General features: G+C 44.6%; 1 protein-coding gene across 3 annotated transcripts in view; it reads left to right on the forward strand.

The window, feature by feature from the left end:
- The window catches only part of NTRK3 (neurotrophic receptor tyrosine kinase 3), a 177,859-nt gene that overhangs the window by 41,605 nt on the left and 111,021 nt on the right, over positions 1 to 25,233 (forward strand). For all 3 annotated transcript variants that reach the window (XM_065734000.1, XM_065733997.1, XM_065733998.1), the window contains exons 4-11: positions 402 to 470; positions 6,970 to 7,127; positions 9,191 to 9,333; positions 10,047 to 10,188; positions 12,312 to 12,608; positions 16,447 to 16,470; positions 17,114 to 17,184; positions 18,937 to 19,039. In XM_065734000.1, coding sequence (XP_065590072.1) covers positions 402 to 470; positions 6,970 to 7,127; positions 9,191 to 9,333; positions 10,047 to 10,188; positions 12,312 to 12,608; positions 16,447 to 16,470; positions 17,114 to 17,184; positions 18,937 to 19,039 — 1,007 coding nt within the window. The remainder of the gene's footprint in view (positions 1 to 401; positions 471 to 6,969; positions 7,128 to 9,190; positions 9,334 to 10,046; positions 10,189 to 12,311; positions 12,609 to 16,446; positions 16,471 to 17,113; positions 17,185 to 18,936; positions 19,040 to 25,233) is intronic.

Below are 25,233 nucleotides of genomic sequence, written 5' to 3' on the forward strand. Positions count from 1 at the left end.
TCTGTTGTTACAGCTCAGGCGTTAATACTTTTAACGTGACAGTTTTACTTAATTTTTGTTCTGCTCACAAAATTAGGTTTGTTCTTTCTGCTTATGGTTGGTTGAGCTTCAGATTCACAGGCAAGAATCAGGCAAATCTTACTGTTTGAATTATTACTATTTTTTCTTTTAGCATTACCGTGGGATATAGACAACTCTCCTCTGTGAGGGGGGGGAAATAAAATGAGGAAGTTCCATTCAGGTTCATCTTCATTAAAGTCTCTCGTTAGGAAACCTAAAATTGGGTCCTAAAGTGTTTGACAGCTCTGTAGTGGATGGTGGGCCCTGTGGTGGCAGTAGGGCCACGCCCAGGAGGAATTATTTACCATGACTCCTTTTTTTTTTTTTCTGTTAATTTTCAGAGACCTCTCTGGTAACCGGCTCACCACTCTGTCATGGCAACTCTTCCAGACGCTGCGGCTCTTTGACCTGTAAGTTCCATCCTGGAGGATCCTCCTGGAAGAGAAGGGGAGGCTGAGAGGAGGATCTTTAAATAGAGCTATTTTGAAACGCGTGAATAATTATCTAAAACCCCATTGGGAAGCACCTTATTTGGGAGGGTTTCCTGGCTACTGGAGCACCAGAGCAGAACTGCTTCTCTTTTAGTGTTGCAGTGGCTGGCTAATTAATGTCAGGATGATGAACAAATCATTCTTGGGGTAGTAAATGGTTGACTAATGCTGGGAATGCATAAGAAATACTCACTGGGCAAGATTTGGAGTGGATTTTCTCAGAGATTTGGTCCTCACAGTTGGCCTTACCCTTCAACTGATATTTTTTTTAGCTCCTGGACAGGCTTTAGAAACAGCCCAGATTTTGGGTGGATGACTCCCTTGATCTGTAGCAATTGAGGTACCTGCCAGCTCCCGTGTGCATGATGAGATAGTGTCCCTCCTGGGGCACCAGTGGCCTTCAGCCTGCTGAATTATTGATGGAGTGTTCAGTGCTGTGCTTGAAGAATAAATGGACATGAAATCAATGGAGTGTTGCCCTGATGACCTGTTTTGTTGGGTTTTAGGAATAGTTCTTTGGTAGGTATAAATATATATATATATATGTAGGATTTCTCCCAGAGGATCCTGGGAAGCTCCATTCATCCTCACTGATGATCAATAGAGCTGTAAGCTAGAAGTGACTTATGAAAGAATAAAGACAGTCTTTCAAGTGGGAGTAAGTGTGTTATCACCAGTGCTGCTGCAGTGTATTTTATTTCTGTCAAATTGTTAAATGAAAAATACTAATAGTGATATTAGAAATAGAGGAACACCCTTCTGATGGGAAATGTGGTTCGCAAATGTAAAACGCTGAACTTGGAATTTGTCCCCTTGCTGATTGCTCTAAATATTTTTAAAACCTGGCTCAGGTTTCAAGTTTAATAGCATGAGTCATTTGTATTCTTAGGCCTTATTATCATTGCGCTGTTTGGCAATATTCAGGTTGATGTTTGCTACCCCAGGGAGACCCAGGTGCAGAGGTGCAAAAGGGGCTGCAGTCCTGGGTGAGAGGAATCAGCAGAGACTGGGATTGCCGTGATCCTGCAGATTAATGGAGATGCTTCCAACATGGCTCATTTCTGTTGCTTCATTTCATTTGTGTGTGTGTATATATATGTATTTAATTTGGGTCTTCTCTAGGTCTGCCGAAACAAATCTGGCTCAAAAGACCCATGCCAAAGAGGCAATTGAGATGCTAGTGTTGGGGCACTGAAGGGTGCGTATCCCACCAGATGCTGTATACATCCATAATGAACAGTGGATGCTGGCGGGGAAACTGGTGTGCTGGACGTGGCTCCAGTCTGTGTCAGCAGAGTCACTTAGGGCCAGGGCTCTGCAGTCTGGCAAAAGGAAATGAAGTGAATGCTTTGGCTCCTGTTGGAAATGTTCTCAGAGCTGCTCTCAGAGATAACGAGCCCTGATTGATGAAAGAAGTAATGTGGATAGGCACATGGGAAATCATGGGGCTGGGTAATAGGGAGGAGATAAGATATGGGACAGCCATTCTGTCATGAATTGTGCTGTCAGCATTTTCATTGGAGATTCTTGGCAATGCCCAGCTTGGCTGGTCATCTCTGCCGCTGTGCTCTGAAAGGCTTCTTGGCATCACCATGTGGCATGGACTCAAGTGATCAACAAGAACCCTGTCTGAGGGCTGAGCTGGAATGAGAGCCTGGTCAAGTTTATTTTCTTCTGGAGAAGTGCTTTGTCACTGATGTTTCTCGTCATGTTCCCCCTCTGGGTTTCTCATCACTGTGAAGCCCTTTCCATGTCAGCACAGGTAGGATGTACGAGAATAAGATGCTGCTGCTTCCCAAATCATGAAGAAAGAGGAATGTTTCAGCTGATACCCGCTGGGAAGCTGGTGTTGATGTGTTTGCAGTGTCCTTCTTGTGGCCAGGAAACTGTTGAACTTTGGATGTGTTTGGGAGAGGAGATTGCATGGGATTGCAGCCTAAGCTATGGACTTTGAGTAATCACTGACATAAAGAAGTTGGAAATTAGGGTACAGAAATACCTTTCTTGTGCAATGGTTGTGGTCCTGAGCATTAGGGCTTTTAAAGAAAAGTAAGTTTCCAGGCTGCTGAGAAATTAGGAAAGGATGTGCAAAAGTGGAATTTTTATTTGTAATTTTTTTTTAGAAATGCAGAGGATGGGTGAGTAGAAGACAGTTTTTTGGCATGCTGAGCACCAAGCAGGCTCCCAGAATTTGGAAGGGAGTTGGAATATATGGCCTACATAAAGTGAGTGTGAAGCACTGGTGAAAACTAGAAAGGGAGTTATGTGAAAGATTTACATGAAGCCCTCTGGAGAGGAAGAAGGTGGCAAGGAGCTGAGCCCTGTGCAGAGGCAGAAGCCCAAGAGTGAAGAGGATGGGTGGACTGTCTCTGGTAAAGTGTGGGGATGGGAGGAACTGCAACTGTGTGTTTTGGAGATCTTCATATGGAAACACATGACCTGACAAAAGCCATGTTGAACGCTGAGGAGGTGAGCAGAATGCTAATGTAGAGATCGTGTCGCACTATGGGAGCAGGCAGGTGAATGGGAACCTGGGGCTTGAAAAAGCTGCCAGTCTGCGTGCAAGGTGTCTCAAGCTAGGAATATTACTTTAAAGCAGAACTATTGAACAGAATGGAGCTTTTCCACTGATGACTCACTGAAGAAAGGATGGCAAAAATGAGGCATGCTTCCAAAGAATATTATCTCTTTCTCCTTCTGGCCAGAAAAAGACTTGGAATGGTTTCCAGTAACTCCAGCCCTAATTCCCACGGTAGAAGCTGACCTTGACCGACAGGGCTAGAGCTGATGTGTGCACAGCTCTCCAAAGCCTGAAGCAAGCTGAGCGTGCACAAGGAAGCATCTGACACTTGCAACAGCTCATAAACATTGGGCTTAAAGCCTTTCTTATCCAGAAGTCACAGCTGGTTTCCTCTGTCATGTCCTTGACTTCCTTTGTCACGTCCTCGGAGAGCTTAGGGCTGACATTTCAAGAAATTCCTTCCCGGAAAGGCCTAAGACTCTGGATCCAATTACCTCCTTGGTTGGATGAAATACTGTAGTCCTGAACGTCTTGCTTCTCTGCCTGGACTATCAGCATTTCTAATACCAGCAGTCCCTGCCAGCTCAGCCTGCTGTAAATTTCTACAGTGCTACAGCAAGAGGCTTTGGGAACAAGGCATGGCAACCTCACTGGTGTTATGAGCCCAGCTTAATGTATGTGCCCCTAGCTTAAAATCTCATTCCCACTAACAGTTGAACTAATACAGTTGTAGCTGGATGATGGGACTTGCCTGCTCCATGTGTAAGCTAATTTGGATGTTGCACGCCATGCATTGCTCCCTATCAGAGTTTTCCTCTTCTGTTTCTGGCAGGGGATGGAAACAACACCTGTACCCCCAAGAGAAGCACTAGTGCTGGGAAACAAACAGGAGTTGAGAATGAAAATAAGTTTAGTTCTCCATCCTCTGGGTACATACTGGTTCCTGAGCTTAGGGGAAGCAGGCTGTGTTCTGAGGTATGACAGTGTTTTAATTGCAAGCATACCAAACCTCAACAGCAGCTTTATATGAATGAAAGCAGACAGCAGAAGTGTGGCAACGATCTCAGCTGTCCTCTGAGAGGCTGTAGCTGCAGACAGCTTTGTTTTCGCTGATGAGACCTGGGACAGGGTGTGTGCCTTGGTTAGCTGTCTAGCCTCCCAAAAATCACTTTACTTTGGGTGTGAAGTCCTTCTACTTAGAATACTGGTGCTGGGCATGATTGTCCCCATATTCTTCTGTCCCAAACTTGAGCACAGTGTTAGTGCCCTCTGTGTCCAGATCCAGCTCTAGAGCTACAGCTGATGGATGCTGCTGGTTTGTGCGTGGATTTTTGTCCCTTTACAGGCCAGTTCCTGTGGTGCAGAAAGCAGCTCTGCTCCTGCAGGGAGACCAGTGTGCCTGCAGCCGTGATGCTCACTGCTTCTCACAGGCATTTTCTGTGTTAACGAGACCATCAGGAAGATGTGGGGGTGTGCAAAGCTCCTGAGTGCCTGTAACCAAGAGATGCTTTGGCAGCATTTCCAGGCTAAGGCTACGTGAGAGAAATACCCTTATCCTCTCAGCAATGGGCTGTGCTGAATGCATGTGGAAAGGAGCCCCTTGCTTTGAATGTCTCTGAGATGCTGATACACCCAGTAAGCACATAGAATCATAGAACATCCATAGTTGGAAGGAACCCATGAGGATCACTGAGTTCAACTCCTGGTTCCCCACCATCCAAAAATCAGACCATGCAGTAGAGGAGGTCTCTTGGCTTCTGCTCCGTGCCTTACAGTGGTGTATCTCCAGCACAGGGGGCTGCCTTCCAACCATCCACTGGAGTTTTGCTCCTTGAGGTGCTTCTAGTGCCTAGTGATCCATGCTAGCCACAAAGCTAGGACAGTGATGAGATCTGAGAAGAGAGATGGGGGGTTGTTTTTTGGGGCAGGTGTAGGGCAAAGTAAGCATTGAAATCTCTGCAAACTTCACTGGAGAGCTTGCCATTATGGCATGGAAGTCTCCAAGCAAATAAGAGAAGCATCTCCCATGAACTGAGTGTGCTTTTGCAGTCATGTACAAGGAAAATTGATGTGTGTGTCTGTACACACTTCTAGAGACCCACAGTGCGTTCACATTGTGGTGCCATGCCAGCTGCCAGTGGCACTCAGCATGTCTGGTCAGTGATGGGAGTTAATTTGTGCAAAAGCCCCTGTGGGGGTCTTGATTAGGGCGAGTTACAACCTGCCCCAGCATCAGTGATGTGGGTAAATTCTACCCTGATGCATGCTGCTCCTGTATTATTCATGTCCCTTCATGAATTAGCGATGGGCTGGGAAGGCTGCCTTCTATTACTTACAGAGCTGCCCGTAAGCACTGTGACAGAGGCTCTGCCCAGCAGCCTTGTTTCGTGAGGATATTTGCAAGAGAGCAGGATTTCCTCTCCCTGCACTGCCTCTGAGCCCATGCTGCTCCCAAGGCACAGCACTAGTATTGCTCTGCACCCAGCCCTGATGGTGGCACTGATGCTGGGTCTCCAGGAGAACATGGATTCTGGATCATGGCCACGATGAAGGGGATGCAAAGCCTGCGCAGAGAATGCCTTGTTGTTGAATCCCACCAAAACACTGTGCTGATCTGCTCTGGCCTGCTAAATTCAGTGCTTCAGGTCTCTTGTCTGAGCCCTGTACCTGTCTTAACAAAGGTTTGAGTGCTTGTGAAGGGAGAGGAACACAATAATGAAAAGTCACAGAGTGAAGTCTAACTCTGTTTTTGTTCTGCACAAAAAAAAAAAAAGAGTAAGATGTCAGTCTCTATCTCCTAATAGAGCAAGACGCATCATTAAGGTTCAGGTGTAACAACCCTAAGTGCTAGCAGGAGCTGCCCTCTCCTCCTGCTTTCCCAGCACTGCTGTGGACAAAGAGCAGCTGCACGTTTGGGACTTGTTTCCAAATCCTGTTAGTCAGTGGAATTAATTTTGTAAAAGGAAGCATGAATTTTGCAGTGTTGAGTGGAACAGAGCAGAGAAGCAGCTTCCTCCTATCTGAGGCAGGGACCTGGATGCTGCAAGGAAGCAGCAGTTTGACCTTTGGAGATGCCCTTCTGCTTTGGAGGGACTGAGCTCACCTTTTTCTGTACTGACTGCTCTGCTCCCTGCTTTTTATTTTTCTGCTTCACAAGGACTGGTTCTGTTTGTTCACGCTCTCTCCTCTGTTTTGCTCAAGTTATTGGTCCAGCACATGTTGGTAGTAAGTCTCTCTGTGCAGGCAGAGCATTAGGGTCTCCTCCCTGATGAGATCTGTTCTCATCATGTAGATAGCTGTAGGGCTTTAAAAATGTAAATGAAATGGTTAATAGGTTGGAAAATCAATAATAATAAACATCCATTGTATATAAAATGTGTAACTGTGCCTTAAATGAAGTACATTAAAGGCAGCACTGCTTTCCATATTTCCTGGCCAGGTCAGCAGGGTCTCAGCACAGTGCTGTTTGATTTGATTAAAATGCATGATATCCTGCACATTAGCTTGTGTCCTGGAGCACCAGGAGGTTGTGTTCATATAAGGTACTCAGCAGAACTGCCAGCTTTACTGAGCACTAGGAGAGTTGGAGGTGTGCTTTTACCAGCAGGCTCTTGGGCCCTCATAGGCGTGGGATGCTGGAAGTGAATTGGTTTGTTTGGGGTAGTGCAAAGCAGCCTGCTCCTTTCTGAGGGGTAAATGTTTGAGCTGTTGGGATGGCATGACATGGAAGATGTAAAAGCTTGTTTGCGTGCATTCCTTTGCAAACACACGGATGTGAAATCTGTTTCTCTAGAGTAGTTAGAGATGCAAACTGTGCATTCTGGATGATCCTGCAGAGGAGCTTCTCCCTGGTTATCCTTCCCCACCCCACTGTCGTTTCTTTCTCTCTGCCCATAGGAGATTAGAGAGGAACCTTTTTAACTGCAGCTGTGACATCCGCTGGATCCAGCTCTGGCAGGAGAAGGGTGAGGCCAACCTGCAGTCCCAGAACTTGTACTGCATGAACTTGGACACAGCCATCATCCCTTTGAAGGATATGAACATCACCCAGTGCGGTAAGGTGCAGCCCACTCAGGGTTTCTGGGAGGGTGCTGGCAGGATGCCTGTATTGCTCTCTCTGGCACATCCAGCCAGCCCATTTGGTTGGGAACCTGGTGCTGCAGTACCTTGCCGTGTGGTTAAGGATAATGTGATTGAAGATAATTGTTGTGTTTTGTGGATTAAAAATAGTGTATCTGGGTAAACGTGGGGCTGCTGTTTCGGTGTGCCCAAGGGTGCTGTGGGATTTGGGAGACTTTCTGCACTGTAGTGCTGTTGCTTGAATCATAAATCATAGAGTCAGTAAGGTGGGGAAGGATCTCTAAGTTCACTTAGCGTGACTGTCGACCCATCTCCACTATGCCCACTAACTGCATCCCTTAGTGCTGTACCTTGCCTGCTCCTGAACGCCTCTGGAGACAGTGACTCCACCACCTCCCTGGGCAGCCTGTCCCAATACGTTGCTCTTTCTGAGAAGAATTTTTTCCTAATATTTGACCTGAACCTCACCTTGCACAACTTAAGGCTGTTATATCTCGTCCTAAATCTGTGATCAACCTGCACAATAGCCTAAGAAGCTCCGTATAGCTCTTCCTTTGTCTATCTTCTAGAAATGGTATATTGATAAGAGAAAACGCTCTTAGGAAATACATGTCTCTATTCATTTTCTTTGCTTTAATTTTTCAATTGAAAGCCTGCCACTGTAGTCAAGAGGCTGGAGTGACTGTATCTCTCTCTGCTTTGTGCTCATGTTTAACAGAGTCCAGTGGACCCAGGAGCAAATGAGGCACATTCAGTAGTTACCCTTTTGCGTTCACCTTGTTCACATGTCAGCTGCCTGTCTGGTATCCATTTTTGCGCTGTTATTGCTGTTACTGGAAAGCATTTCTAGTAGTATAAGGGGAAGGACGTGTACCTTCAACGGAACAATTAAACTGTCTGTACATGAGCAGCTGTCAAACTCAGAGGATGAAAAAAGAGAGAAAACAGAGGTTTTCTTTCTTTGATAATCAACCTCTGTTCTAGGAATTTGAGTTTGCTTCTTGCAGCAGTAGAACACGGACAGCATACATTTTCATTTGTGTGAATTTTTTGTTTCCAAGTTCATGATGCCCCTTTATTAATCCCTGGAAACTGGCCAGAGTGTGCCTGCATGTGGATGAACTAAAAAGATTTGAAAGAGCACTGTAATTTTCTCCCCAAATGGGAAGAATAATCTGTTAGGATTAGAGTGGGGGAAAAAAGTCTGTAGGACTCAGGGATGGGAGGAGAGGTGACTCTGTCAGTGGTGGTATTAGACTCGAGGGAGTGTCAAGGTGATGATTTGGGAGCACAGATGTCCTGGCTGTGGGTCAGCATGGTGGGCACTGCCCTCCCTTGATGGGAGGGGACCTCTGTTCTCCCCTGCCTAGAAGAACCCAGAAGGCTCTTTGCCTTTTTAATTGCAGCCAGACTGTCTTGTTTCATGTTACAAGGATATTTGAGGCCTATGGCACCAAGAAAGAAAGGGATGTGAGTCAGAACCACAGTAAATCAGTGAATCTCTATGCTACCACCGAGGCAGAACAAGGGCACCTTTTGTTAGGAGAGTGGGGGTTGATATGAGGATATGTTCTTGGTCATCTGCTATTGACTGTTATAAATTAGAGGGACACTGTCCTTCCATGGACTGCTGGGCATTCTCTGCCATATCCCTAGAGGTGTGGACACTTTGGATCTTCTCTCAGTGTATTAGCTTTTCTGACACTGGTGGCTGCCCTCAAAAGCAGCATCTGTGCGGCTAAAAGAGATTGGGATGCTGCTGTGTGAGGGGGAGAGCAGCCAGAACAGAGCACAACTTTGGGATTAGACACTGGGAGGATCTTGTCAGCGGGCATACACCTAGTGCCCATGTTATTGGACATGGAGCATGCCTCCGTGCCCCCTCCTTTCCTTGGTAGGACATACTATGCCATTACCTCCTGCTATATGTCGCAGGCTGCTGGAGGCTGATTTGACAAACAGCTTGGTGGGATTTATAGCCATGAATGTGTAGCAAATGCTGCCCCACACCTAAACACCTCTGTGTCTGCCCTCTCAGACCTCCCCGAGATCAGTGTGAGCCATGTGAACCTGACAGTGAGGGAAGGGGAGAATGCTGTCATCACCTGCAATGGCTCAGGATCGCCACTGCCTGACGTTGACTGGACGGTGGCGGATCTGCACTCCATCAACACGCACCAGGTAGGGCCCAGGTGGTGCAGTGCTGCTGGATGCTGTCATGGCAGGGGCCTTGGGTCCCCCACATCTATGAAGGGTGGGGGGAGGAGGTGGTCAGTAGGTGTTGTGGAGTGCAGTGAGAAATGTGAAATGACTGTAAGGAAAATAGAGGTTGTATCTTATCCGTATGAGAACCCCGAAGGACATTGCAGGCAGCGAAATCTTCCCTCAGTGTGACAGGAAAGTGAAGATGAGATAGCTTCATATCTCAGTGCTCCCTAATTGAATCTTAACTCATGTCTCCTCTAATGAAACTACCTGTTTACAGAGGTGTCTGCAATAGCTGTAGCTGAAACAAGCAGCTAAGCTAGCTTGTCTAGAGATGAGCTATGTTTACCAATGCCACAACGCTTGCAGCTCTCCACCTTCCAATAGTCCCTCATAGATTCATAGATCTATTTGAGTTGGAAGGGACCCTTCAAGGCCATCTGGTCCAAGTCCCTGCAATAAACAGGGCCACTTACAGCTGATCAGGTGCTCAGAGCCCAGTCCAGCCTGACCTGGAGTGTCTGCAGGGATGGGACATAAGATACCCTCCCCAGGTCCTACTTGTCCTTGAATTTTAAAGCCTTTCTTACCTCTTACACAGAAACTGTGATACTCTTCTGAGGGCAGTAGCAGGAAGGAGAGAAGCCAGTGGATGCTGATTTCTGTCTGTATTTCTCTGTGATGTACAGACCAACCTCAACTGGACCAATGTTCATGCCATCAACCTGACCTTGGTGAACGTCACCAGTGAGGACAATGGGTTCCTGCTTACCTGTATCGCTGAGAACGTGGTGGGGATGAGCAATGCCAGCGTTCTGCTCACTGTCTACTGTAAGTAGCAGTGGGGAGACTTTGGTGGTACAGAGACTGAAGGGAGGGCTGTGATTTGTACGAATGCACAGCAGATTGCTGCCTGTGATGCCCTGATTATTATTATTATTATTGATGAGAATTAGGAACTGAACACGGTGTGGGTCCTTGTTCAGCTCTCTTAAGGTCAGTACTGAGCTGAATTTCTTGCACAGGAGCAGATGAGCCACAAGAACACTCTGATGGTAGATGTCTCTTTGCTCATCTCTTGGAAGATGCAGTAGAGAGAGGAAAAGTCGTAGAGGGGCTAAACTCTCTTTATGAACAAAGAGTTGCTCACCCTGATATGAGAGAGGTTAAATGTCACCCTTGCTAAAGCCAGTGTAAACTTTGCTTCTGATTTCAGGGTGCTTTCCTCTAGATTTGTTCCTACAAAGTTAAACAGCACACGCAGTGAGGACACACACTGCGTTTCAACCATTCACTTTTAGCTCCAAGTAGCTAAACTTTGTGTGCTTTCCAATATATCTTAACACAAACCTGACCTTAAGAAGGAGTTTACCTAGCTTTGTACTCTCAAGCAGCTGAGATTTACTACATGTTGCTGTGCCTGTAACATTTGCAATTTATAGTTTGAAAATCTGGTGTATGCCCTCCTCAAAACCCTGCCAGGCACTGTGGGGACCAGGTGTGATTCTGGTTAGTCTTGGTGAACCCACATGTGCCACAAGCCTAGCACAGCATAGGAGCCATGGGGTCCTGTAAAGACAAAGCAGTCACAGGGGATTGGAAAGAAAAGAGCAGATGCTTTCTTCTTTCATCTTCCTCCCGGTAAGTACTACTGATGGATTGAAGAATTGGAGGTATTTAAAGTTCACATCATCTCAGAGGTGATCAGTCAGCAGGTGGGTGTTTTTTTTTCTTTTGCACAGCATTTTAGTATGTCTTTCTTCCACACCTTAAACAGCTGCATGCCAATGCCTGTTTTCAGCCATGTAATCCTGTAAGCTGCTGAGAGTTTCTGCTACCCCTGCTCTGATTGCCCAGACCCATCACTCAGGCTGCATTTTCACACACATACACACACCACACACACACAAAATCTGTGGTTCTGTGTGTAGGTGGCTGCATGATTTGAAGCATCCTTGCCAAGGAGATGTGAATAAGCCACATGTAGATCTAGACTTGCAAGTGAAACGAGGTGGCTGGGTCACAGTTATGTGGTTCAGGGTGGCTGAGTACCGTATTTTTTCTAAGAGATGGGTCAAAGTTGGTGGTTTATTTATTTATTTTTAATTATTTTTATTATTTTTCCTTGTGGATCCTCTTTGTAACTGGATACTATCAGGAAAATGAGAACCTCAGAGAAATACCTACATCTTTTTGTGTCCTTTGTATTTGGACAAAATTGTTCTACTGGTCCACACCTTGCCAGTCTCAGGGTTTAAGACTCCATATGTAGATGTTGTATTTGGGGTTTCAGAATTGTTGGCAGCACAACATCTGAATTACTGGGGTTTCCCAAAGGCATGAAGATACATATGCAAGAAATTGCAGGTCATCTCTGCTTTTCTCTGTTCTACTCTATTCCCTTAAGTTAAAACTCCCCTGGAGGGTGCTTGATGAGGAAACTCCTTTGGGATATTCAAGCAATCAAAATTCCCAAGGACCTGCAGCCACGGGAGGATACTTGCTCCCACAGCTTATGAAATCTGAAACTGCTCCTGTGACTGGAGATTCCCCCATGGACACCTCACACATGGGTTCTGTGATAGTGCTGTGCCCTGGTATCCTTTATGGGAACAGGCTGCTTCCCTGTGATCTCTGGAGGGAAGGAGCACAACCATACTGTGTGGACTGGGTAACTCCCATCTTAATAATTTCTTGGCTGGTGAAGGAACCAACCTTGGGGTTAATTTATAACCCTGTTAACAAGCCCAGCATTATGGTTCAGATACCTCCTTCTGGGGAGTGTGGAGTGGTTCTCATGACTTTAGCGCTCCTTTTTTGCAGGCATCCATGGGAACAATAAAAGGAACAAGGGATTTTGGAGGCTGCGCTTTCAATAATCTTAATTTCCCTAGTGGACAAGGCATAATGCAGCTATTGGGTTGCTGTGAGCCTACTGTGTTTCTCTCTGCTAGATCCCCCTCGCATCCTAACTCTGGAGGAGCCAGTGCTGCACCTGGAGCACTGCATTGCCTTTGCAGTGCATGGGAATCCAGCTCCCACCCTACACTGGCTGCACAATGGCCAGGTCCTCCGGGAGACAGAGATTATCCACATGGAATTCTACCAGCAAGGGGAAGTGTCTGAGGGTTGCCTTCTCTTCAACAAACCCACTCACTACAACAATGGCAACTACACCATTGTGGCCACCAACCAGCTGGGGTCAGCCAACCAGACCATCAAGGGACACTTCCTTGAGAAGCCCTTTCCAGGTAGGATGTTCAGTTTATCTCATTAGGGTTGTCTGCAATCTAAAGGTTTTAATGCGATAACACCAGTAATCCTGGTACTTAGAGATGGTATTGTCAACCTAATCTGAACTGGTTTTTGAGAAGAGGGTTGGAAAAGGGGACAGCAAAGGACACCTGAGGTCACAACTATCTAATTCAATGACCAACATGGCACAAAAATTATGAAAGTTAGGGAAGAGGAATCAAGTGGCATTGAATTAGATGATCTTTGAGATCCTTTTCAACTCAATCCATTCTGTGATTTACAAAATCTCTGAGGTGAAGTTATCTAAGGTGGTATCTGTCTTGAAGATGAGAACTTGCATATGTAGCAACAAGAGAGGCACCATGGTAAATCTAGCCATGTGAAGTTTTAAGCAGCTCTGTAAGATTGTGACCCCAAGTACATGGTTCACCTGTTAATGTGATGTTGTGTTGGGACTGCTGGTTCTCATCAGCCACATATCAGCGAGGCCTGATGTGAATCAGCAGAGAAAGGGAACACACAATGCAGTTTAATGGCAGGAAATCCCTCCTTCCTTGTTCATATCGAGAGGAAGAATTTGATCTTGAACTTTCGTGGAAGTCAGTCTAAATTGCGCGGAGAAAGACTAAATGGTTTAGATGTTTGTGTTTGTAATATATTCTGCAATAAACAGCATTCTTCTATGTAGCTGTTACTTATAAGATAAATAAAGGAAATCCTCCTAAAGTGAGGCAGCTCTGCCTTTTATTCTTCTTTCATTTTTCTTCTTCCAACTTGCTGTTGAGAGATGATTGCAACTGGATGAAGCAATGTCAGGATTGTTTTCTTCCTAAACGTGACATGTGCAATTCCAGGATGACAGGTCTACAAAAAAAGGCGACAGCTCAATTAGTTGCTTTGCATCAGTTTGCTAGGATTTCTTAACTGGTTGTTTGGAATTCCCTGGTGCAATCCCTAGTGATTTTTGGCTTAACTGCAAAAATAACCCAACAAAACAAACAAACAAAAAAAAAAAAACCCCCAAAAACAAAACCCAACAATGCTTGAAGACATGAAGATCCAGCTCTGGGGAGTACAGCAGAGACCTTTGGTGGAGCTCTTCCTATTCTGTAGGAACATGGAGGGCTTTGTTCTCTCTGGTATTGCAACATCACACTGACCATCATGGAGTTAAGGTCTGTGTGTGCTGCTGCCTTCAGGAATGATGCCATCAGAAAGTGGCAGCTCTAAATTGGCCCCTGCAGCCCGAGAAAATCCAGCAAAATAGGGCATTTGCTAAATATAGAAAAATAGCAATGGTACTCTCATTTATTATTTATATCACACCATATATGTACACAGAGTTTTCCCGCAGGTCAAATATCGTAAATGCAAACCCAAATCTCTGCCTTGAAGATCTGACAATTGAACAAATGAGCTGATATGGATGGGAATGGAAAATTTATATTCAGGCCTCAAGGATGATGCTCTGTTTGGCTATCCAATCTATTTATGCTTCCTGCTGCCGGGGAGGAAGAGCAGCTTACAAAATGTAGGTGGGTGAGGTGAGGCACAGGTTTGCAGCATCAGCTCTGTCAGGTCCCACCTCTGTGATCCCATTTCCCCATATGTGAAATGAGAACGTTTCTAAGCAGGTGCTGGACCTCCAGAAAAATAGGCAGGTCTGCTCTTCTGGAGAGATGATTTTGAAAATGTACCTAAGCCATGATGTGATGTGGGATGGCACATCAGTGTTTGAAGCACCTCTTCTTTCAGAGTCTCTGGGAAAACCTGTTTGTGTGAAATATACATAGAATATTGCCCTTGCTGGTGCATCTTCACAGATGCCTTGTGTGTTATTGCTGTGGAGTGCTTATATACCCTGAAACAACTTCCAGCAAGAAACGACCCATTTCTCTTACTACTTTTGATCTAAAGCCCCAAGCTGTTCCTCACCCTTGCAGACCCTGTCAGCACAATCCAAGCTGTAATTTATTTTCCCTCAAGTTTGTTGCTTTGTCCACTGCCAAAGCTGACATTAACACTCAGTGCAAGTGATGTCTATAATTTCCCATTTGAAGGTAGATTCCTCAAGGAAAACACCACAAATTGAAGCTTTCCTATGGTGGTTCATTTGGGAAGTTTATTGCCTATAGCTATTCAGATGTGCAAAGGTATTGCTGTAACTACCTACAGTGGGATTATTAGTCTTAATAAAAGTCTTGATCTGGAAGAAATTCTTTCAGCATGGAAAAGGTCCCTCTGACCATGCTTTTTTAGGAACCTTTGGTGTGTGTAACCACTCGTTGGTATCATGCCAGATTGTACTACCCAGCTTGGAGGAGAAATGTGCTGTTAGCAGCTGGATTTGATTTAGTAGTTGGGTAGGGATAGTGATTGGAGGATGGTTGGACTTAGATGATCTTGTAGTTCCTTTCCAACCTTATGAACCTATGGATGGGAGCTGGGAGATGTATGCCGTGGCGTAATTTCTTTGTGCCATTTTGTGGCTCTAGGAACCAGCAGAATGGCTCCCAGGGCAAATTTGTCTCTCCTCCCAGTGAAGATCTCATTGCATGTTGTCACTGACATCTCTGCCATTGGGTGCTAGTTCCTTAACTGATCTGCTAAGTTGGTTTACCAGACTCCCCCTGGATGAGAGTTAGCTCTTTGGGAACTTCTCACAGAAATCAAGCGGGCTGAAGTTTCTTGGTTCTGTTTTACCCTTAAAAAAATACGTGCAGCAATTGGGAAAAACTTCTGGTGAGTTTCTGTTGAGTTTTAGTCCAGCAAATAAAAATGGAAAGAGGAAAATGAAGAAGCAGAGAACGTCTTATGACTAGAGTCTGTCTGTGGTAATAGATGAAGAAGTAAAACTCTCCACAGAAAATATTTCTTCCTCATTATTTTTTCCTCTTGCTAGAAAAAGCCAAAGGAAGTTGGTTCTGCTTAACTTGAAACAAAAATATTTTTTCCTGAGTATTTTTTTCCTCTGGTCTGGAAGGCTGTGTTTGTCACTTGGGGATTGTTTTACACTTCCCTTCCAAACCTCAACCGTACTTCAGCATGAGCATTTCCTCGTCCTTCCAGGACCCCTCTGCCAACAAAGCTGTGTAAACTCCAGTTAATTTCAGGCTCAGTTTCTTACATGGGCGAGTGAATTGAAAGCTGATGGTGTTCTTATGCTATGTAAACTGAGTGTCATGGAGAGCTTTAAAAACCTCATTGTTAGAGCCCTCGGAAGTCTTCAAAGCTGAAGGGGCCTTGCTGAATAGATTGGAGAAGTCAAGTGGCTGCCACGCAGCTCTTGTGGGGAGGAGGCAGCTCTAGGTCAGCCACGGCCTTGTGTCCAGTGCTGACGCTATTACCATTCATAAGTGGACTTGGCTGGCTTTTGGAGGAGCCCAGAAGAGGCCTCCTTTGACCCCCTGCTCCAAGCTGGTCTTTGCTCCTTTCGATCTGGTGGTCCCTGTAGGCCTTTGTTGCTGGGTGAAGGCCTTTCTACTGCCATCTTACTGAACACCTGTGTCTGCTGAGCTTTGCTCATTTACTGAAAGCAGTCATTTAACAGGTAGTTAAAAAGGCTCGTAGTTTTCATTTTAATTTTGCAGTCGCATCCTTCCAGTCTCGCTTCAGATCAAGGCCCCTGTGCACTCATTTCTGACCTCCAGCATGTCCTACTGGCATGTGTGTCACGATCTCCAGTAGCAGCTGCCCAAAAGGATAAAACATTCAGTGTTTTGGTTTATTGGGCTTTTGAGGTGGTAGAGTGTGCCTCAGGTGGGCTGGGAATGAGACTACTGTCCCTTTGCTGTGTCGCTAATTGTGCTGCTTCTCTCTTTGTCTTTTCCACAGAGAGTACAGACAACTTTGTCTCAAGTAAGTGTTTCCTTTGCATTTTGTGGGAGTTGTCTCTGGCTTCCCTATGCATGACCAAGATGGATGGGGAGGTGCTGACCAGCTCTGGGGTTTCTCCAGAGTCCTGGAGTTGTTTACTTCCCTTAAGTGAGATCCTGAAAAAGGACCTGATGTGCAGTGATCCATTTATGACATGCTGTGTGATGTGTAGTGAAATAGTCATTGGACTGAACTTCCACAGCATTTTCTCAACAAGCTATATTTCTTTCTTTTTTATTTCCCCTCCCTCCAAAACCTATCCAAGTAACTGATTCTTTGGATCAAATATGCAGAAATTAATCTCATATTTTATTCCTACAGTAAATGTCAGAAATTTCTAAGAGACAGCTGAGGGGTGGAGCTCACCCACCCTAGCAGAGTAGGAACTGGAATGTTTCTCATTTGTAAGACTGAAGTGGCATTAGCATTGTTTTGGTCTGTTTTCTCTATGGATGTGCGCGTCCCTCTTTGATGGTTGATTTTGTTGTCGTCTGAAATAAATACGTGCAGCCTTGGTTTGGGGTGAGCTGGATCTTCCTAAGTCAGACACTGCCTTCAAGCTGTGCTGGTGTTTCGGGAGCTCCATCAGAGCCACACTGAATCTTCTTTATTGTTTTGGTTTCAGTCGGTGATTATGAAGTGAGTCCCACCCCACCAATCACTGTGACCCACAAACCAGAGGAGGACACTTTTGGGGTGAGTCTTCTCAATAGAACTGTTCTGCATGTATTTCTTATTATTAATGGCTCATTGTTTACAGTCCAGTGCTTTTTTTGAGATGCTTGCAAGGGAGAATCTCTTCCTTTGTGATTCAAGACAGCCAACAGTTAGAAGTATTTTATGGTTTTCGTTGGGGAAGCAAAGTACTGACGTGAACCACGTGAGCCTCTTGGGTCTGCAGCATGAACCAGGGAGCTCTTTGAAAATAAGATATCCTGTGAAGTCGTTGCTGGCAGGTCAGAAATTCTCACTCTGAAAAAGTAGCACCCAGAGAACAAACAAACAGTCGATTGTGTGTTTCGTACTATTATTGAAGTGTTAAGTTTAGCCCTGTTAGAGACTCAGATTTAGCTTGGTTCAATTTTGTCAATTCCAGTTTGCCCTCTCTCCTACCCTGCAGGGCATGCTAGAAATAAAAAAAATGAGAGAAAGCCTATGGCTTATCAGATCTCACTGTTGTCTTTATTTAGCAGAATCCAGACAGGAAAAAAAAAATATATATATATATATAAAACGCGTGTGAGTATTGGGAAAAACTAGCATGTTATACAAGTGCTCTAATTCTGTGGAAAAAATGTAAGATCTTGAAACCTGTTAAGTATTAACTGAAAGAAGAGAAAACAATTCCCCTTGGTTTCAGCTCTCATCCAACCGAAACTCTTCTATAGCTGAAGTGAAAGCTTTAAACAGTGAGAACATGGTAATAACGTGCAATGATTATTAAATACAAAGCGTAGAAAACAAGCTGGGGAATGAAAATAGCGTGTGGTAGAACATTAAAAAAATTAAATATCATAGCTAATGTGTCAAGGGCAGGGAAAATGTTGCAAAAGAAAATAATTGTTTTTAGTTAATGATATATTTTCTATTTATGCCACACAGATTTGTAAAAATCAAGTGAAATTGAAATGCAACGTGACCCACTATGGCAGATTGGGCAAATGCCAAAGAAATTGCAGTTTACATCAATGAAATAAAAGTATCTCAAGCAAAGACCTGAAGTAATAAATATTAATACGTGTTAAGATGCGCCTGAGATGGTGTAAAGCCTTTAGGACAGGGAGGTTTTCTTTCTTCTGCTTGTACACTAACACAGATACCACAGTTCTAGTGAAGGATTTTGAATGCTTCTCTGGTATAAATATTTACCACTAAAAAAAAATAGAATAAATAGGGAACCTATTGGAGGCATTAGGAAAACCAGATGTTTTAGGGAAAAAGGGTTCTACCTGGTTTCTTCTGTTTTCTTTCTGTGCTTATGTTATTCTCACCATTCTTTGTCCTGAGAGATGGTTGAATGGAGAGAGCTGCTCTTTCTAAAGGAATATTCTGCTCCTGCACGTTCCCATCTCAGGTTGGTAGAGCTTTAGTGTTGTGACATCAAGGCACAGTAGGGACATTGCAAACAGCGACTCGTGATGTATCCATTGGAGCAGTGATCCTCCTTTTCAGCTGATATGTGGATTGAGAGCCCTGGGAAAGCTGGTGCTGGACCAGTACTGCTGACGAGGAGATCCCAAACCTCCAGCACTGGGAACAACCTGTGATACTTCCAGCGTGTACCAGACCTCTCTGTTTTTGCTTGTATTTACCTTCACAGCTGATACTGATGGGGCTACAGCAGGTGATAAGAACCTACAGAAAGGATAACTTGGCAAGGACATGCCTTTATTTCCAATCCAGACTCCCACATTCCACTGCCTTGACTGTAAGTTTTTTTTCTTTCAGGTTTCCATAGCGGTTGGGCTAGCAGCTTTTGCTTGTGTCCTCTTGGTGGTCCTCTTTATTATGATCAACAAGTATGGTCGACGGTCCAAGTTTGGGATGAAAGGTAGGTGCAGCCTCCTTCCTCTGGCAGGAGGCACCTTCCAGGATTGCCAGGTCCTTGTAGCTCATGCGGAAAGGTGTTGTGGATTTGTTCATATGCTGTCAGTACTGGTGCAAAACCTTCTAAGGAGAACATTATCCATCCCTCTGCTGGAATGTGAGATTGCTTTGGTTTCTGCTGGAAAAACAGGTGCATCGCTTCTCTGCCTGTTTGATGTGCTGTAGGTTTGTAAGGTGTGTGCCAGGAAAGCAAATGCTAATCAGCCTTTTGGTGATGTGGAAGCCTTTCTGCTGCCTCTGTTGGAAAATTTCCTTCTCTGCTTTGAGAGTATTAACTTGAAAGTTTTTTGAAGTAATTGGAAAGTGAGAAGGCTTCTGATGTTTGCTGTGCTGAACTGGTCTCTCTCCTACCAGTACCGGTATTGACTTGCTGTGATGTTGATGGAGCTAATGGCAGAATAAAGCAGATGACTCTGTATCATCTGATTTATTGTGACTCTGCTGTTGTCTCCAGCTTCAGAGTGTTGGTGGTACCCGGTGGGGGTTTCATGCCTTCACGTGACAGTAATTCCCAGCCCAGTCGGAGGCTCACACATTCACTTGTTCTGAAGCCAGGCTTTAGCAAACAGGGGCTTGGGCCAAGTTTCCTGAGTCACAGTCTGTTCCTGGTCTTGCTGGTGCCTGCCTTGCAGGGCAGGTTGATAGGTTTAGGGATGTTTCTTGTGCTTGTCTAGAGTTTTGTTTGCTTTACAGAGATGTTTCCTGAGTGGGTCCAGATGGGATTCTGGCTGGGGTTTCCCCTGTGCAACCTATGGAGATGGAAGACAGGACTTTTAATTAAGTAGAAAATCTTCTACACCAACTTAGCAATATTTAGTCCATATGTCCAATGATAGGAACCATCTGGTAGGGTGTACTGACTGGTGGGTGGAGTAGAGGAATGGAGGACATAGTTCTTGGGATCAATTCCCAGCTCTTCTACTGACTCACTTAATGTCCGTACTCAATTAGCTGACTTAACCTCTGCCTCTGCTTTAATTCCCCATCTGTAAAACTGGGATGATGTTATGTGCCTTCTGGTGGGATTTGTCAGTACGCTGTTGAAGTGTTTGGGCATTTGCCACTGGTCAGGCTTAGAGATATGAATATGAAAAGGAAAAGTAACTTCTGACCCTAATGGAGGAATCAAAGAGGAGTGAACATTATGTGAGTAACCAGTTTTGGAACAGATGTGTGCATGTGTTCAGAGGTGCTTGAACAAGCATGTTAGTGGATGTCCTGCATTCACAAGAACTGGAGGTGTGCTATGATGGGCACTTGTGCATGCAGTTTTGGGGAAGAAAAGCATGCAACTAGAAAACCCTGCTTTCCTCCTTGTTAGGCCGTAATTTCTCCAAACACAGCTATGCCGAATTTCTATAGATTTTATTGATTGCATTACTTTGAGAGACAAAGATGACAGAAAGTAAAGAAATCTTTAAAACCATGTAGATATCTCTGCAATGAGTTGCAGGTGTCATAGGTGCAGGTGTCATAACCAAAGCAACTCTTCCAATTGCTTGCATTGGCTGAGGTGCTTGGCAGTATCCTGGCTATGCCCTCAGAGCTGATTGACTTATCTACAATCAAGAAGTACCTCAGTCCCCTCTGCTCTTTCCAGAATGCATTTTCTAAACTCTCCTTTCCATCTGCTTAGTAGGTTCATAAGCCTGGTTCCTCAAATTGTTTCAGGGTCTCAGCCAAGCTGTTGTTGGATGGTCCAAACCTGGCAATGATACCTTCAAGCCTGTGTTTATCCTGTGTGTGTTGGGTGTCTCCTTCCCTTTATGGGCTCTTTTTCTTTTCCCTGGAGGCTGAGTTCATGGGGTGCTGGTCTTGTCCAGACCATTAGATCACTTTACTGAGTGGTGCAGAGCTTTTCTAAGGGCATGTATAGATCCTTCCCTATTCTGACACCTTGTGCTGGACATAGCATGGACTGCAGTCACCTCCTAATATCCTTTAGTTGGGTCACTCATTGTCCATCATGGCAGGAATCATGTTTGACAACTGACACGTTGTCATCTATTAAGAAAAAACAACAACAAAACACAACAAAAACAAAAATACAAACCCTGAGTATTATTGGGAAAGTGCATCACTCCCTGAATCAGGAGCTGCTTGCAGCCAGCTGATATGTTGCCACTTGTTGAAATCCCTGCTTGGCAAGCCTGTAGGAGCAGGTTTTTCCTGTTGTTTTTGTCACGGACACAGAACATTGTGTACTCATGTTGGACATGTTACCCAAAGTACCTCCTGAGTCTCATCTCTGAGCACATCTTTTTCCTAGAGTTTAACAGATGGTTTATCTCCTGGTGAAAGAGGGATGTATGTGGAATGATGGAGATCACTGTGGGCTGCCAAAGTGTTGCCTGCTCGTGGGCCCCTACAGACTTTAGGGACAGAGCAAAAAGTCTGGTGCTCTGCATTCAGCTGTCCCTTGCTTTCAGCTGTGGGATCAATGTCTCAGTCTTCCTGAGTGCCCACTGGAGGAGGAAGGTTTTACACCTCACCATTTGGGGTCAGCCTCATAACCAGGAGCCTTGTAAAGCCAAATCTTCCCATCAAAATATAATCCCAGCAGATGACAGGAAATGAAATTTCATAATATAATAAAAGAAGCCCCACACAAGTCCTGGGACTAACAAAAATGAAATTTCATAAAACAATAGTAACAACACAGAAAAGTCCTGGGACTAACAAAACATTTGGATGGCACAGCGATGGGGGCTGTATAAATGCTTAGGTTGATGGACTAAATATATGCTCCTCTTGCCTGTTTTCTTTTACGTTTGCAAGTGCCTGGGGATTAAGAATGTGTGCTCATGCATATTTGTGTGATGTATTCCTTGTGCTGCACAACTTTCAAATAAAAAAAAAAGTGAGAAGGAGAAAAAGATGTTAGAGAAAATCCAGAGACAAGAGCACTTGTCGTTTTGCTGAGGTGAACTGTTTTCCAGGGTCTGAGATTTAAAATCTACTTACATTTTCCAAATAAGGTTTCTTCCTTGGGTGTGGGGGCAGTGCCAGCTCATGGTTCAGGGTTGGTTGCAGCTAGCAGAAAATCCACTGCACTTTAATCTGATTTCCTGAAGAAATAAGGCATGTGATAGTGCTGTGTCTGTGTGCACAAGCTGTGTGCACAGCTCTCTTGCATGGTGTTTCCTGTCTGCCTGCACAAGTATTTGGGTCTGCTGACCCAGAGGAGAGGGTGGAAGGTCTTAGAGATGTGTTATTTTCACAGCATCCCCTTGTTTTTACAAGCATTAGGGATATAGGGGGCTAAACTGGGCATAACTGCTTGAGTGATGCCCCACTGATGGAAATATCTTGAGGCTTTTTAGGCATCAGGGTGTTCATGTGGATGTTCAGCTTAGGACAAGAAAACTAAACACGTGGGGAAAGGGCTTTCATGGTTTGATGCGTGTATCTGTTCAAATGTGTACGAGTAACTGCTTTCTGATTAGGCAGAAGAAGTAAAAGGGAGGTGGGAGAGAGAACGACTGGTAAATGAATGCTGCTCACTCTTGCTGTGATGTTTTAGAAATGGCATTGCTATCAGTTCATTCGGTATTTGTTTTAATAGCCCTGATCAAAGTGCTGGCACTGCTGATGTGCATGTGGATGTCAGAAGCACTTGCAGAGCTGTTCCATTGTAATTTAGCATTAGTTAATAGGTACTTAAAGTGAAGTGGTTGCCTATTTGATTATGATTGGGGGTTATTAACATTTTTTTCCATAAACAGATGATAACTGTCCGCTGAGTCGATTGCAGAACAATTCCAGGGTTCTGATTCAAGAGGACCAGCTCCTGCAAAGATATATTGGATGCCTGGCTTTTTGCTTTTGTTGAATTTTTTTTATTGTTTATTTTTTGCTTTCCTCTTCCATCGTACAATTATTGCTGCAGCTCTGAGGGATGGGAGGGAATACACGAATACATGACCTACCTTTCAGATGAGGCTTAATTCTGACCTGTATTGCCTTGTCTGAATCTGCTTGTAATCATGCACCCATTGTTCTTCCCTGATTATTTGTTTGTAACTGTATAGGAATGAAAAAAAAAAATGTCTCTGTATCTTGGAGAGGCTTGACTTTGAGGGTTAGATGCTGAGAAGCATGCAGGCAGAGTGACCGTGTGGCCTTTTTTGAGGTCGGGGTCTTTCCTTGTTGGTACCTTTCCTATTTATTTTAAAAGCTCCTTGATGTACTTCTTGTGCTCAATATTACTCTATTTTATTTGCCTGGGAAGTGGATTGAAAGGGCATGTGGTTTCACTGGGGCTTCTTTCTATAAATGCCTGTTTGTTTTCCGCCAAAGTGCAAGCTGTACAATTTATTTATCTGGTGGCTTCAAGGTGATGAAGCACGAAGCTCCTGCAGCTGGTAGGTGCCTTGCCCTCTGCTCGGCCTGCCAGCTATAACAAGGTTGGCTGCAGCTCTGTGGCCTTGGGCTTCTTGACAAGCCTTGGCACAGTGCTTCCTACCCAGGGGCTGTAACAAGACCATCCCCTTCTGTGGCTCCCCTCCTCCAAGGCTCTTATGACACTAGTTACTGCTCATGTTCCAATTTCCAGGCTGTGTTATTCTGGTAGAGGCTTTGGAAGATGTAGATGTCACACTGGAAGGGTAGATGTGGCACTAAGTACTGTGGTTAGTGCACATCATGATGATGGGTTGATTAGACTAAAATGATCTTAGTGGTCTTTTCCAACCTTAAGGACTTTAAGATAGCCTGGTGCAAGAGCAGGGAACCACCATTGGGAAAATGCACCAGAAAGCTGCAGGAGAAATTAGCAGATCAGCACTGATTTAAATATAGAAATCAAATATTTTCTTTTTCCCAGAAGCACTAATAACCTATTTATAAACAAAATAAAAAGTGCACTGACCGGCCATCAGCTTGCACCTATTTTAATTGCTTTTACAAAACCAAAATGTCTACATCAGGTAGTTGCTAAAAGCACTTAGGAAAAAATTTCAGCTTGGTAGTTTTCCTGTGACCTGGGAAGCCCCGAACCTCCTTCATGTTGTGTTCCTGCAGGCCCTTCCCCATTGACCTCTTGCTTGTGGGCACTCTTTGTTTGCTGCTTCATCCACTCTCCATATGGGAACTGCTGAATGTTGTCAACTTTTTATCTGGCTGCTTACGCTCATCTCATCCACAGCAGTAAACATGCCTTGAGCTACGGCTCATTCCTCAGAGCAGCCTCCCCCAAGGGCCATGTGGGAGATGCTGACCCTCAGTGCCTGTCTTCATGTGACTTTTCTGTAATGAAAGATACTGAACTGACAGCAAAGAGCCTGAAAAACTCTTTCTCAAGAACAGGCACTACACAGAGCAGCAGAATAGTCTACTTGTCTAGAAGAAAAGGCATAGAGAAGTCTTGTGTGCCTCATCCCTGGAGGTGCTCAAGGGCAGGTTGGATGGGGCACTGGGCAGCCTGAGCTGGTGGGAGGCATCCATCCCATGGCTAGTGATCTTTGAGGTTCCTTCCAACCTAAGCCATTCTGTGATTTTATTTATTTTTGAAGCAATATGACCAATCTGACGGAGAGGATGCAAGGCCTGTGAAGATGCTGTGTACTCTCCAGTGCCTCTCTGAAGGCAGCCAGCATGCAGACAACTTAGTGTCACCTTTGGTGTGGCTTTAATAAGATGGAAAGTGATGTGAGAAGAAGCAAAGGTGTTTAATTAATAGTTCGATTGTAATCTGTTTGTACTGCAGTCATTGAATTATATTTTTTTTTGGAAGAGATTTACTTACTGTTAATGCTGATAAACGGTCCTTTGGGAGGATGCCCCAGGTGATTTCATTCCCCCTTCCTTCTTGTGACTGGTTGTAAAATCCTTGGTTATTTATGCCTTATTTAGCATGACTAAGGGCACTGTCCTTAAACCCTGGAAAAGGAAAGCTTAACTCTGATCAAGGGGCAGGTAACTGGGATGGGAACAGCAGGGCTGACGAGAAACATTTGGGAGCTATGATGAGGAATATAAAGAATTATATAGAACCTATGAATTGAAAAGAACCTTTAAAGATTGCATAGTCTAACTCCTCTGCAATGAACACAGTTAGATGGGAGGGCTCTGAACCCCATCCAGCCTTGTACACCTCCAGGGATTGGGATATCCATCACAGAGTCATAGAATATCCTG

Source organism: Cyrtonyx montezumae, unplaced genomic scaffold, assembly GCF_038088225.1.
Source record: "Cyrtonyx montezumae isolate F1298 unplaced genomic scaffold, pur_monq_1.0 scaffold_17, whole genome shotgun sequence".
In the NCBI taxonomy this organism is placed as follows: domain Eukaryota; kingdom Metazoa; phylum Chordata; class Aves; order Galliformes; family Odontophoridae; genus Cyrtonyx; species Cyrtonyx montezumae.